The 13112-nt window shown below is 35.2% G+C and overlaps 1 protein-coding gene across 2 annotated transcripts in view; it reads left to right on the top strand.

Annotated features, from left to right (window-relative positions):
* Positions 1-12177, top strand: part of CXADR (CXADR Ig-like cell adhesion molecule) — a 29349-nt gene extending 17172 nt beyond the window's left edge. Inside the window, exons 6-8 of one of the 2 annotated variants that reach the window (XM_042867460.1) lie at positions 115-253; positions 607-793; positions 11609-12177. In XM_042867460.1, the coding sequence (XP_042723394.1) occupies positions 115-253; positions 607-793; positions 11609-11650 (368 nt within the window). In that variant the 3' untranslated portion in view covers positions 11651-12177. Of the gene's footprint in view, positions 1-114; positions 254-606; positions 4939-11608 lie in introns of those variants that run through there. The other variant, XM_042867459.1, reaches the window with a different exon arrangement.
* The last annotated feature ends 935 nt before the right edge of the window (positions 12178-13112 follow it).

Genomic DNA, 13112 nt, shown 5'->3' with positions numbered 1-13112 from the left:
TGTAGAAAGATACAGTTCTCCTGTCATTCTAAATCATAGAATTGAAATTTACCTCTATTTCAACTGATAGATTAAGTTTGATGTTTAAATGCTATTGTAATTTATCTATTCTAGCTATAAATACAGCTGGTGTAATTGCTGGAGCTATTCTGGGAACTCTGTTGGGTCTTGCCTTATTGGCTTTTCTTGTCTTCTGTTGCTGTAAGAAGCATAGAGAGAAGAAATATGAGAAAGAAGTACATCATGAAATCAGGTAATGACATGCCTACCTTGAGGTACTGCTTGAAAATTAACTTCTAAGCGTCTTTCTGCAAGGGAGATAACTAGTAGTTGGGATTTCTGTTTCAATCTGGTAAATTTATTAAAACACTAACAATATATCTGAGAACTTGTTTTGAATATGGTGTAGGTAGTCAAGTCTACCTACTTTCAGTAAAGAGCTTAAAGAAAATGAGAACTTTCTTTTGTTTTTTTTTTAACAAACAACATTTTTGTCTGCTGAGTCAGAATGAAAAGAAACAAATGGAAATGTTATTATGTAAGCTGCTGCATAGTAGTAATAGTGACTGAACTCTTGTTGTGCAACTGTTCTCTCTTTTCTTTCAGAGAAGATGTTCTGCCTCCAAAAAGTCGCAGTTCAACAGCGCGCAGCTACATTGGCAGCAATCGTTCTTCTCTGGGTTCAATGTCTCCCTCAAATATGGAAGGATACTCCAAAACTCCATATAGCCAGGTTCCAAGTGAAGACTTTGAACGTGCTTCTGGTCAAAACCAAACCATTGCATCTTCAAAGGTAGCTGCACCTAATTTAAGTAGAATGGGAGCTGTTCCTGTGATGATTCCAGCACAAAGCAAAGATGGGTCCATAGTATGAAATATTAATTTAAGACCTGTTTTTTTTTTTTTTAAAGTGTTTGTTGTAAGTATTAGAGAGAACTACAGTATTCCAACCCTCATTTAAACAATGGCATGCAATTTTCCTTGAAGAAAATGAACGTGTTAGTTTGAAAAGCCACCAATTCTCATTTTTAATTTTAAACTTATTAGTGTGTAACAGCTGAACTATTGAAAGTGTGAAAGTTCCTAAAATATCAGGTTTGAATTTCTGGTGGCTTACTGAAGAGACACTATTAGCTGATGTGCAATTTTCAGAATCTGAAAGAGCAACACAACTGAGAAGTAACAAAACTGTTTCATATGTAGACTGTGAAGTTCCTCAGTTCTTGAAGCTTTATTCTCAATCTTGGAGTAACAGGACTATTTTAATTTGGCCACTGTCTGAACTTTCAGTGGGGCTGAAATACTGAGGATGAATTTGAATTCTGCTCAAACTCAGAGGATTTATGCAGTTCTTTAAATTGGTAATGTTTGTCTGGAGTGTTTCCTGAGTTAGTATCTCAGGGACTGCCAGTCATTTGGTTGGTTTAGTTAATTTAATGAATCTCTTCTGAGTTTAAAGTCACAGAGAGTAGAAATGTGAAAGGAGATTTTGCAAGCTCCTTGCAATCAGAATTTTACTGCAATAATTAGTTCTAGCAGTGTCAGATAACTAATTTATCCTATGTAAACAAGTTTTATCAGTTTGTTACTAGTGGTATCTGAGTTCTCAAATCTATAGCTCAACTGTTACATTGTCAGAGTGAACATGCACCTCTGCAGGTCTTATCTGCTGTATCTCACGTTTTCCAAAGTCTGCCTTAGATTCTAAGGCAGTGTTCTTTTCCTAAACCAAGTACCTAGAAGTTTCATGGGGCTTTATTAAAGCTATTAAGTAACTGGTATTTGATAGTTGCTCTTGCTCTAACATCACTTCAGAAAAATCTTTTCCAGGTTCAGGTAAGCAATAGGTAGTCTAAAGAGAATGATGCATCTTAGTGTGAATTTGCAAGGAATTCACTTCCTCACTTCTTGTCTGTTCAGTAACCCTAAATATTCTTAATAGATGTTTAGAATTCTCATCAGCAAGAGCTTCATACAACCAGAGTCTAAGAGAACATAGTTACCCAGTGTTGTTGATAGGAATGTGATGTTTGAAGAGTTAATTTAAAAAAAAAAAACAAAAACAAAAGCCATCGCATTTTTGCAAACTTAAAACATTACAGGAGAAATAGAATAATTCCTGATCTTAATTGCACACCTACTTAAAGGTAATTGATAGTTTCTGATGAGTGATATTGTATATCTGTAACAGCTAGATTTAAAGTTAAATGCTGTTTGAATCTTTGGTTTTTTTATTTTTACTTCCTATTTACTAACCTCTTTCTCATCTTGTGCTTGGGAGTGTAGGGAGGAATCCCTTCAGCTTATTCTAGGTAAAGATGTTGAATTGCCCGTTAGTTTGGAAAACTCTAAATGAATATAGTATGTGGCACAGAGGTTGATGAAGAAAATATTTGAAGAGCCCGTTGAAAGGTATTAGGAGTGTTTGTATGTAGCAGCAGTGTGAGATAAGAATTCCTCAAATTTCTAGGCTTCGTGTTCTGATTTCTTGTAGCTGGTTAATTAGATCTGTGATAAGTTATTTGACTTTCTATTAAATAATTGTCTTTTGTGTAGTTAGATGCACAATTTTTGGTTGGCTCTGTTAATGTAGAAAACATACCCTTCATACTGAATTTAGATACTTGAATGGCTACTAAGTGTTCTAGACTTAACAATTTTACACATTTGGAACTTTTTTAGATTGTAAACTTATACTGTTAGAGATCGGACTTTTTATCTTTCATGTGTGCCTTTTCAATAAACTTTGCCTGATTGTATCTTCAGTTTTTATGAAATTTCTGGTGCCTAAATTTACTGTTTGGACAGGTGCTTAGATGATGGTACAATTTTTAAAACATGACACTGTGATCTGATTTCTTGATTCTTATGTACTATTTATACCTCTTCTTGCCTGTTTTTTGGATGTGATTTCAGTGGCTCTCTGTATTGTTCTGTATTTCAAAATGTGAGTTACTCCTTCAATTGATAATTACAATGTAAGTGTTTATATTCCTGAAAACTGTTCAGTTGTACTAATTAGATGGATGATTGACTCTCACTTGTGTGGTGAATAATAGGTTTAGAAACTGTGCCAAACACATGCTTGTGAAGAACAATAAATGAGGAGACATCTTCTTGCATCCAATTACTATGATAGAAGAGACTTTAGGATATTTTAATCATAATCTGATTGTTTATCTTGAAACTAAGGCCTTTCCTAAATGAAAGGGTGTGGTTATTTGGATCATAAATAAAAGCTGAGTACTAGAACTAGACCTGAGTCACAGACTGAGAAATAGCTAGAGACCTAAGACCTTTGCAGGCAGCAAACCTACGGAACTTAGTTCTTAGCCATCTATGGACATATGTGAGATTAGGTGTGGCTTTTTTCTTTTCTTTTCTTTTTCTTTTCTTTTTTTTTTTTTTTTTTTTTTTTTTTTGCCCTGTGAATCCGTGCTTTCCATCAGGTAAGCCCTGGGACACTCAAGAGTAGTTATCTCACTCAAACATACAGATTGGAGTTTACACATACTTTAATGCTCTGTCAGATTGCACAAAACAACAAATTGACAGAATGAAAGGACAGCATGATATGCCCTAAGAGCCTAGCTGTTGGGCTTAGTAGCCTTGGCAGTGTCTGTCTATTTATGTACTGGCATGGAAAATAAAAAGAATGGAATCTGACATAGTCCGTATCTGAAATAAAGAACCTCTGACTTGGGGTAAGCTTTCCCTCAAGTTGCTCTCATCATGCCTTTTTGAATGAATAAAACACTACAGCAACGTAATAGCACTATTATAAATGATTTCTTCAGTCAGTGGATTCATAATTACAATTCAACACTGCATTATAATTCTCAAAAGCAGTTACTGTAGTTTAGCAGCAATTTTTAGCTGTGTAGGACACGAACTGAGAAATCACGAGGTGTCCGATGATACAGATAAACCTGCTAACAGAACTTCTGTGGGAGGTAACGGCAGCTGATATACCAGTTAGAAGGTGGCATTTTTACTGTCTCATGTTATTTAAAAAGAGGAAAAAAAAAAATAGAGAAATAGAGGAGGGAGGCTTGATATCATTATGTAAATAGTCTGAATGAGCTCAAGAAATTACTAGATAATGCCATGACTGTGAACTTGCTTGTTAAGGATGACAGTGTAGAAGAAACCATTGAATTTTAGCATGGTGTGAATAGTGTTAGACTTGTAGTACTGTAGAGGTTATGTAACATTTGTCCATACACTACGAGCCTTTTCATAAACTTCTAAAATGGATATTTAAAGATAATCATGTGAATCTTCCTTACCTAAAAAAGAATACTTTTTTTTTTTTAACTATGTAGTGCACAGAAATGCCTTGTTGGAAGGGTAAAAGATGACTTTTGGAGCAAATGTACAGTGCATACATCTTTCTCTACTCTAATAGTCACGTTTGTATTAGATGTATGCTTCCTGCTTAATAGTACAAACTAAGACTTGTTAATTGCAAGCTGTCTCTGTAATAATGAATATTGTATATTACTGTTTTCCAGGATAGCCTTTTGGTTTTGCTCTTAACTGTGTATATTCCAGATCACTTTAGATCGCTGTGGTAGTCTAAAGACACAATACTATTTGTATCACTTGAACCTTGTTTTATACACTTGATAGGTGCTTTCTAGGGCCCTTTGGGTGTTGGTCCTCTGGTGTGCAACACAGCTCAAATGAAATTGGAGCAATAACATTTCCCGGAATACAACATGTTGCAACATTGCTTTATACTTCTCGTGCACAGAGCATGAACTTGAATATTGATATGAATTTCAGTATATGAGGTTTTATATTCACATTTTTAGGGAATGGTATTATACAATGCAAGTACTGTGAGTGAATCTGTAAAAACAAACTCAAAATTTTAAAATGCTGTAGTTCCATGACAGACTTGTGTACTTTTTGAAATAAAACTGTTGGAGAAAACAGTAGTCTGTCTTTATTCTAAAGCAGCAGTTATGTATGCCTTCAGCTTTCTTTCTGTAATTAGAAGTGAACTAATAAATATGGCTGTGTATACCACACTGGCAGTAATCATTTATTGCTTCTTTTCCCCCCCATTAATTTCAAAATAAAGGAAAATGAAACTGTTTATAAGTATTTTAAAACCTACAGTTTATATGAGAATTCTTACTGTAGGTACACTAATGCAGTGGTCAGTTTAAACAAATTCTGAAACAATAAAGTGGGAAGGATCTTAATTTTTGTCCTCTGTTATTTTAGCTAGAACTAAGTATTCCTGAATGTAATAAATTCTTATAAAATTCAAACAAGAATGTTTACACTAAAAATGTTTGAATAAAATGCTTGTTTTTATGCTGTCAACCAAATTTTATTTAAAAAAAAAAAAAATAAAAAAAAATTCAACTGAAGTTGGCCTGGAATATTCTCTACCTCTTAACCTTGCAAACCAACTGATAATTTATCATTTAACTTATGCAAGTTCTCTAGTGTCATCTTGGGCACTTCCATTTAGTCTCAGGAAAGAAAGCCTAGCAAGAGCAATGTTTGTGTTATTATCATGTTCTGCGTTTACCACTGGAGGCCTAAATTACTTAGATTTAATGTATGCATATCTTCATACGATAATGCATACCTGTGCTGTGCCAGGTGCTTGTCATTTCTTAGTGTATGTCTTATATCTATTTAATGTGTATGCAAACAGAAGTTGTTAAATAGTAAGAGTATTACTAAGAGTAGAAGCCCTTTTTTTTTTATGTATTTCAAATTATGGTATTTGCTTAAATACAAAAGAAAACCTGATAAAAATGAAGATTTATGTTGTTGCTCTTTGTAGAACTTTCTCTACCTTTTTAACTTGTTAACTTCAAGGCTTCGGTTCTTTCACAGGTTGGCAGTTTTCTCTCAAACTTCAGTGCTTCAGCTGCTCCAGTGATTTTACTTAGAAACAGATAATTGTGAATCAGAGGAGCAGCTGGATGTGGGAATTCTAGTAAAACAGTTAGCCCTTCCTTGATAGTCTTGTAAAAGAAGAGAGGACACTTATTAGGTAGTTTCATAAAAATTTTGTGGTCTTTACGTATGTAATCAGGCAATGCTTTGGGTTATGTTTTTTATAAGGTCTGTCTTGTTTCTTCACGAAGCTTGGACTTACTGTGAGTTTACTATTTCAAACTTCTTTGCAGGTGGAGGGGCTCTGTAATTACACTGGTAGGTAAGAAATTACTAGATCACTTTAGAAAACAGTTAATGCAAGCTACTTTAGTCTTGCTTTTTTGTCTATGACAATTCTTATCCATAAAATCAAAAGAACAGAACTGCTTCTAAAGAAAATAGCTAATTAAGGAGCAAAAGTGAATTGAATGAATGGGAGAAGCTTGTCTAGAATACTGTCTATCTTTCCAGATTTCAAGATCTTTTAAATTCATAATTCAGTTGATGAATGACTATTCCCAAGTACTCAGTTCTGGGGAAGGGGAAGTTTTGTAAACAGGGATTCTGTAATGAGTTTATATCGCTATAAGTCAGTGCCACCTTCACGTACTGCTGCTTAGAATACTTAAATTCTCAGTTGTCTAGTTGTCCTTGTTGGCCAGGGAATTTTGAGTAAGAAAATTAATAATTAGGTAGCAGAGCTGATAGCTGTATTTTGGGTGGTGGTTCTTTTTGTTTTGTGGATCAGTATAGTCCTTGAACTTTTTTTTTTTTTTTTGCTTGTTTTCAATTGTATTGACTGGATGAAGGATACTTCTGCCATATTATTTAGAAAAAAATGCAGTTTTTTAGCTCGTACCAAAGATCTTGATATGGTGTTAGGGGGAGTAGGAGATGGGAGGGAAGGGATAGCGTTGCAAACAAGTAGAGTAAGTTGGTTATGTAATTTGATTATGTAACAATTTTAAAACAGCAATATTAGAATAGATGTTAACATCTGAAAGCACATCATTTTACTTTCAGTAATCTAATTTTTTCTTCAGGGAAAAACCTCTTGAGGCAGTATGTCCACTGGGAAGCTCAGAAAACTGTGTGATGCAATGACAGTTGTCCCATTTCTCAGAGCTGGAAGCTTTGGTTCTATAAGCGGCAGGCAGGCAGGGTGGAAGTTGAGCTAAGTAGCTGAGGGGTAACAGACTTCTTTCCAGGAGTACTTTTTGATCTCCTTATTTCATATTCCTTGATAATACTTCAATTGCACAGAGGTGTGCAGCAGAGCATCCTTTCTCAGTGTTCAAGGTCTCTGCAGCTGTCAGTAGCAACTTGCAGCATCTTGCTAGTCGTGTGAATGGACAGTGTTTATAAGAAACTACTTGCTGAAGTCAAAACACTTGATCTGTGCCATTCTTATGCATAGGAGATTAAGATTAAAAAAAAAAAAAAAAAAGTTTTACTACAGATTTCTACTTACCTCTAGAAAAGCTCAAGTAGGAGAGAAACTGCTACCCTTAAACCAGAAGTAAAGGTAGCTGGAGGTAATGCATAAAAATTCCTGAATGGCTTGCAACTTCTGAATGAGATGGCAACTCTGGGGCACAGCTGGTGTTTTGTAGAACTTGTCAAAAAGCTTATGTTTTTGCTGCCAGCACTGTACTGTTTAGCCCAATAAATAGAATGTCCTTTTATGTCACTTCCAATACTTCCAAGAGTAGAAACAATTCATGTAAGCTTGGAGGAGCTGTGAAATACAAAATTAAGCTTGCAGTTACTTAATGTAGTCTAACCTGTTTCTTGTGGCCTTTGAGTACTCTGGGATTTTTCTTGTGTGCCAACAGCTTCAAGTGGACTGTTTGGGGTTGCCCTAATTTTGTCCCTGTATTCTATAATCTAATGTGAAATTGCTTAAGAATTGCATTGCCTTTCTCTTGCTTCAGACTTGAGTTTTGGTGAAGGTCACTTCTTTATGGAACTTATTTGAATTTAATTACCTTGTTATTCCTGTGTAAGACAGAAAACTCAACATGTTTGAAGTGCAAAACTTGAAAAATGCTCTGTTCTCCCATGCCTGCTCCAGCTGACTTACAAAAATAAATAAATAAGTAAATAAAATATATATATATGTATATATATGGCTAAATATGAGCACTTTGGACCAAAGTAATCCATTTTCTGTTTGAGAATACCGATTGCCCTCTGGTGGCTGACCTGTTAGCTGCCTTTAATCCTTTTGCTGGTGCTAAAAGGCACTGCACAGTTGTACTGATGGCTAAGGAATGCTGTGTTCTGTCAAAAGAGAACACAGTAAATTTCTTAAACAGTTATTTTTCTAATTGTTTGTTCAGGAATATAGATTAAGAAAGTGACTGTTGCAATCTGCATCAATTAAGAAACTTTATTTCTCTGTATAAGATCTGACAAAAAGCTGTAAACTGTACGAGTGTCATTAAAGAAAATGCGCAGCTGAGATATGAGTATAGGATTTGACAGATATTAACAGTTTTGATGCAAAATACTACTTCTGTTACCTTTACAAAGCCTATTGCTAAGCTGTAAGTACAAATTTGCTACATTCCTTATACTTAAAAAAAAAAAAAAAAAAAAAAAAATTGCTGAAGCCTGATGGACTACTGTGGACCAGAGCTTAGTGATGATCCTTGAAATACCTGTTTTGCTAAGGCTGAAGTTAAGGTCAACAGCATTGCTTCTTCATTTGCAGGCCTTTCAGGGGAAAAAAAGTTTTTCAGACCTCTTTAATTACAGCAGTTGAATTGTTTTAAGAGGCAAGACAACGAAAAGTGTGGTTTTTGTAAAATAAATAAATAAATAAAATAAATACAGTTCTGATCATGGTAGGCTTGCCTAATTGGAAGGTATTGAAGTTAAGTATTATTACATCTTCTTAAAATTGAAATTGTTGCTGTTTGAAGTTCAGTGGTATTATTTAAATAAGATATACCAATATGATATATTTTTTTTAATACTGGATGATTTGGGTAGGCAGGGCTGAACTTCAGACAACCTTCAAAAATACTTTATTCCTAGATGAAAGAGCTGAAAGCAGTGTTAGAGCCTTTGTGCTGAGCAGCCCTGTTTTCCCCCAATTAGCATAATTTTCTTGCCCTTGGTTATACCTGAGCAAGCTAGGATTTTAATCAGCACTCTGAGAGGGCTATTAACTGACAACGAAAATTGGGTCATTACATTACACATGTGAATTTTATTCTGACAACATTCTGTGTCTGTGACAGCCATATTAGCAAGCTAACTTGCTGCTGGCTTTATGGTTTGTTCCTGAGGGGAAATTGCTGAACATGCAAGGAGCTATAGGACATCTTTAATGTGTGATGTGGCCAACAGACGTGCACTCACCTGCAGCAGTGACAATAACAAAATAGTTCCAAGGCACGGAAGTAGAGGATTAGAGTTGAAGTCCTGGCTATGTCATTACTTTGCCACGTAATTTGTTTTTCTCATTTTTTGAACACTGGGAACATCTTATTTTTATCAGTTTTCACATCTCAGAATCACTGAATGGCTTGGGTTGGAAAGGATCTTAAAGATTATCTAGTTCCAACCTGCCTGCCAGGAACAGGGTTGCCAGCTACTAGATCCAGCTGCACAGGGCACCCAGAGAATGGAGATAATTCTGTGGACTGCTAGAGACTTTAGAACTAGATTTGCTCATCACGTTGCTTGCTTTTTTTTTTTAAAAAAAAAAAAAAAAAAAAAACTAGCCATACATACTTAAACTGGCAGACTGAGATTTTCTTTCCTGTTGTTGCTTTATCACAGCTACATGAATAAGTCCTAGCTGCATGCAAAGCTTCATTTGCCAGTCTGCATTTTTCTTTTTTTCTTTTTTAAATAAAGATTTACTTAGATGAGGAGGAGAAGAAAATGAAGACTGAAAGTATCAGGGCAGTACAGAAGGGAAAGTGGATTAGGTTGTATTTGTTTGATGTTGCCCTTCCAGCTCTCCTAAGCATTTGATTTTTACCTTCAACTTCTTCTGAACAAACGGGCGATCAAAAACTATCATTCTGTCTAAGCTGGTCTGTGTGTGCCACATAACAGACTTCTGTTTTCACATGCAGGCATGTTAATTGTCTTTAGACTCATTTGTGGAAGGGAGTGAGCAGGACAGACTTGATGGAGAGCCATCATTATGTAAGCCCCAACTTGCATGCCCATTTTATCCTTGAGAATAGCTACCAAGCTTTATAAAACATGTGAGAGCTGTTTTTTCAGGGTTTTCCAGGAGAGTGGGATAGGATGAGTTGCGAGGGGAGCAGCTTATTTTTTTTAGAAGGCATGTGTTTATTAACTACCTCTAATTATTAATTATTACTAATGAAATACTAATTATTAGTTACTTCTTTGAGAGCTGTTGATGGCAAAGGTCAGAAATAGGGATGTGTGTTAGCTGTATAGCAAGGACAGAAATACAGACAGTAAAGGGTACTTGTTGATTCAGTGTACAATTCCAATTAATATGTCTCTTAAGAGTATCATTTAATTCTATCAAATACAACTTCAGGCTGATGGCAGTGTTCTTGTTCCCTCAGTACAAGAGTTGAGGACAGACAGATGCATGAAGTTGGAGTGGGATATAAGTTCCAGGAGAAAAAAAGTAACATTGCCAGTATCTTCCCAAATGGAGAGCATGGTAGATAAATGATGCTGAAAATTTACTTTCTCACATTGTTGCATGTAGTTACTCATTTAAAAAAAATTGAAAACAATTTAGAAACAGTAATCAGAATAAGAGGGTAGAACACTGCAACCAGAATAAGATGGTAGAGCACTGCTTTGAATGATACCTCCAAGCATGGTTTTTGAAGGTATCCATTTTTATTATTGCATGCACCTGGAAGGTTTTACTCAAAGTGTAATTGAAATTGAAATGTGACAGTTTGTGAGGAAGAGCACAAGATGTTACAGAGATAGCTTGAGTCAGCTTTATAAATACAAATTTGACAGAGGAACAGTGGTGGAGTTGAGGCATGTTTTAAACATCTGCGAGGACTGGGGTGGCAATACAAAAAGTCTTACTAGGTTGAAATGGTGGAGTAAGAAAATGAGATCTTTCTAGTAAATGCAGCAGATGTATACACGTTGAAGAGCTGGTTTGTGTATCATGTCTTGAAAATGAATATTGTTTACTGTTAAGTATTTTTTATTGAGTACGGATGCGTCACTGGATACTTTGGAAAAAAAAATTTTTTTTTGAGTGTTTAGCAGTAAATAGAAGTGTGTGATTCTTTGACGGTTCAAGTTACTGGGATGAAACTGAAGAAACAGTCATCCCAGCAGTCTTATCCAGAAACTTTACAAAATGACTGTAGTGCTGGGAAATTCATGAGAATTTTCAAATAACTTAGTTAAAAATGCTGGAAAATTTGTGATGAATTAAAATTGCATTATTAGCTAGGTGAAGAGTGATCCTATTAGTTGTTGCTGACACTTGACTTGAGTGGACTTGAAGTGTGTTCTTGGCAAACTCAGTCATTTTTTTTCAAGTTAGCTAATAAACACTTAGCTTGCTACTCCACTGCACTTGTTTTATGTAGAACAGTGGTATAAATTCTTACCTGAAAGGCCATCATTTGGATCATTATCTGAATCACGCATTTAATTGCTGTATGTTAAATTGCCTGGCCCATTTTTAATTTAGATTAATGATATTCTTTTTTTCTTATAGTCTGACATCGCACACAAGATTGGTGACATAACAGTGGTATAAACATGAAGAAACACTCATCATTTTTTGCATGAATTTCAAGTATGGTGAAACCGAAGTTCAAAATGAAGTGCTGGGTTTTTTATTTTTTGTTTTGTACTTTTTCTCACTTTAGATCCAAGACTGTAAAATAGGCTGTATTCAGTTTTGTAAGTACCAAATATGTTAAAGAATACTTTTAATGCCAAGTTTACAGACATTTTTCGTGGTGGTTCTGTTTTGAAAAGCACGCACAATCACTTCGCTCTGCCCCACTTCCATGTCAATTCAGAAACTTGTCGAGTTCACAAAATCAATCCAGGTAGCAGAAATAACAGCCTTAAGTGGTGGGGCAATGAAAAAGATTTTAAACTTTGAGTAGTTTTGTTTATCCCTAGCCTTCTGTCCTGCTGATACGATAGGAAGTTCATCATCGATTCAATGCTGTAGTGATACTAACGAAGACTTGGAATCTATGTTTGAAATGCACTGTATTTTAAGACTGTATATATTTTATAATACTTAATAAAATATACTTGAACGTCAAGGCATGCTTCAGCATAATCTGTTAATGCCGATGTTGTAGTAATTCATGTCTGTACAATGTCTCATTCTTTTTCTTCTCAGCTTTTCCCTGCAGGAAACTGGAGGAAAGAAGAGTGCTTTCTTTAAAGAAAGCTAATTACAGTATTTTTTTTCCTTCTGTGATGTGAAACTTTGAGTATAGATTTCGTAATAAGAATCTGCCTAGCCATAGAAGATCACTGTAGACTGATAGTGTGGTTGGGAACTTAATAATTCACTTTCTTCTTTTTTTAAAAAGTTATGACTGAGATGAAAAAGGTGGGAGCCTCTACCCCACTGATGTTTGGGCAGATTTAATAACTGTCCTCTGATAACTGACACAGTCGATGTAAATCAGAGCAAGCTGAAGGATTCTGCAGCACTGAGGAATTAACAACGAGGGTAGACAAGTTTAAACCTGTCTTTGATCATCAACACCTTTCTCTGCTGTGTGGTTGGCTTTTTTTCTTTTTTGGTTGCTGTTTTTATTTTTAATCAGTTATATGCAGTTACTAATTTAAATCTTAATCCGGTGATACCATCTATGCTTTTCTCTGAAGGTAACTGTATGCTTTATTGGTGAAGCTGCCAGTTATAGCACTGAAAAGGTGTGCTTCTTATCAAATTATTTTTAGTCCTGGTTTTGAGAGGAGCGTACCTACTTCTACAATAATCTCTGAGATGCTTCTGACCAAAATATCCATATGATTCTCTTTGTTACTGCACGTAAAAAATAAAACGTCAGGAAATAAGAATACTCTCGTAAGAAAAAGGGAAGAGTTTTAGAAGTCACAGTCTTGAGTAGCCAATGTTTTTTTAAGTCATTCCAAATCTGATTTAATTTCAGTGTTAGAATTGCAGAAAAAATACTTTGCCTTTTAGAAACACTTGTTTTTGTGCTAAATGTTACATTTCTCATCCT

The sequence above is a fragment of the Lagopus leucura genome, unplaced genomic scaffold (genome assembly GCF_019238085.1).
Source record: "Lagopus leucura isolate 7727_CA_CO unplaced genomic scaffold, USGS_WTPT01 Super-Scaffold_100001, whole genome shotgun sequence".
NCBI lineage: Eukaryota > Metazoa > Chordata > Aves > Galliformes > Phasianidae > Lagopus > Lagopus leucura.
The sequence above is the reverse complement of the archived record's forward strand: the minus strand, read 5'-3'. Positions and strand labels throughout refer to the sequence as shown.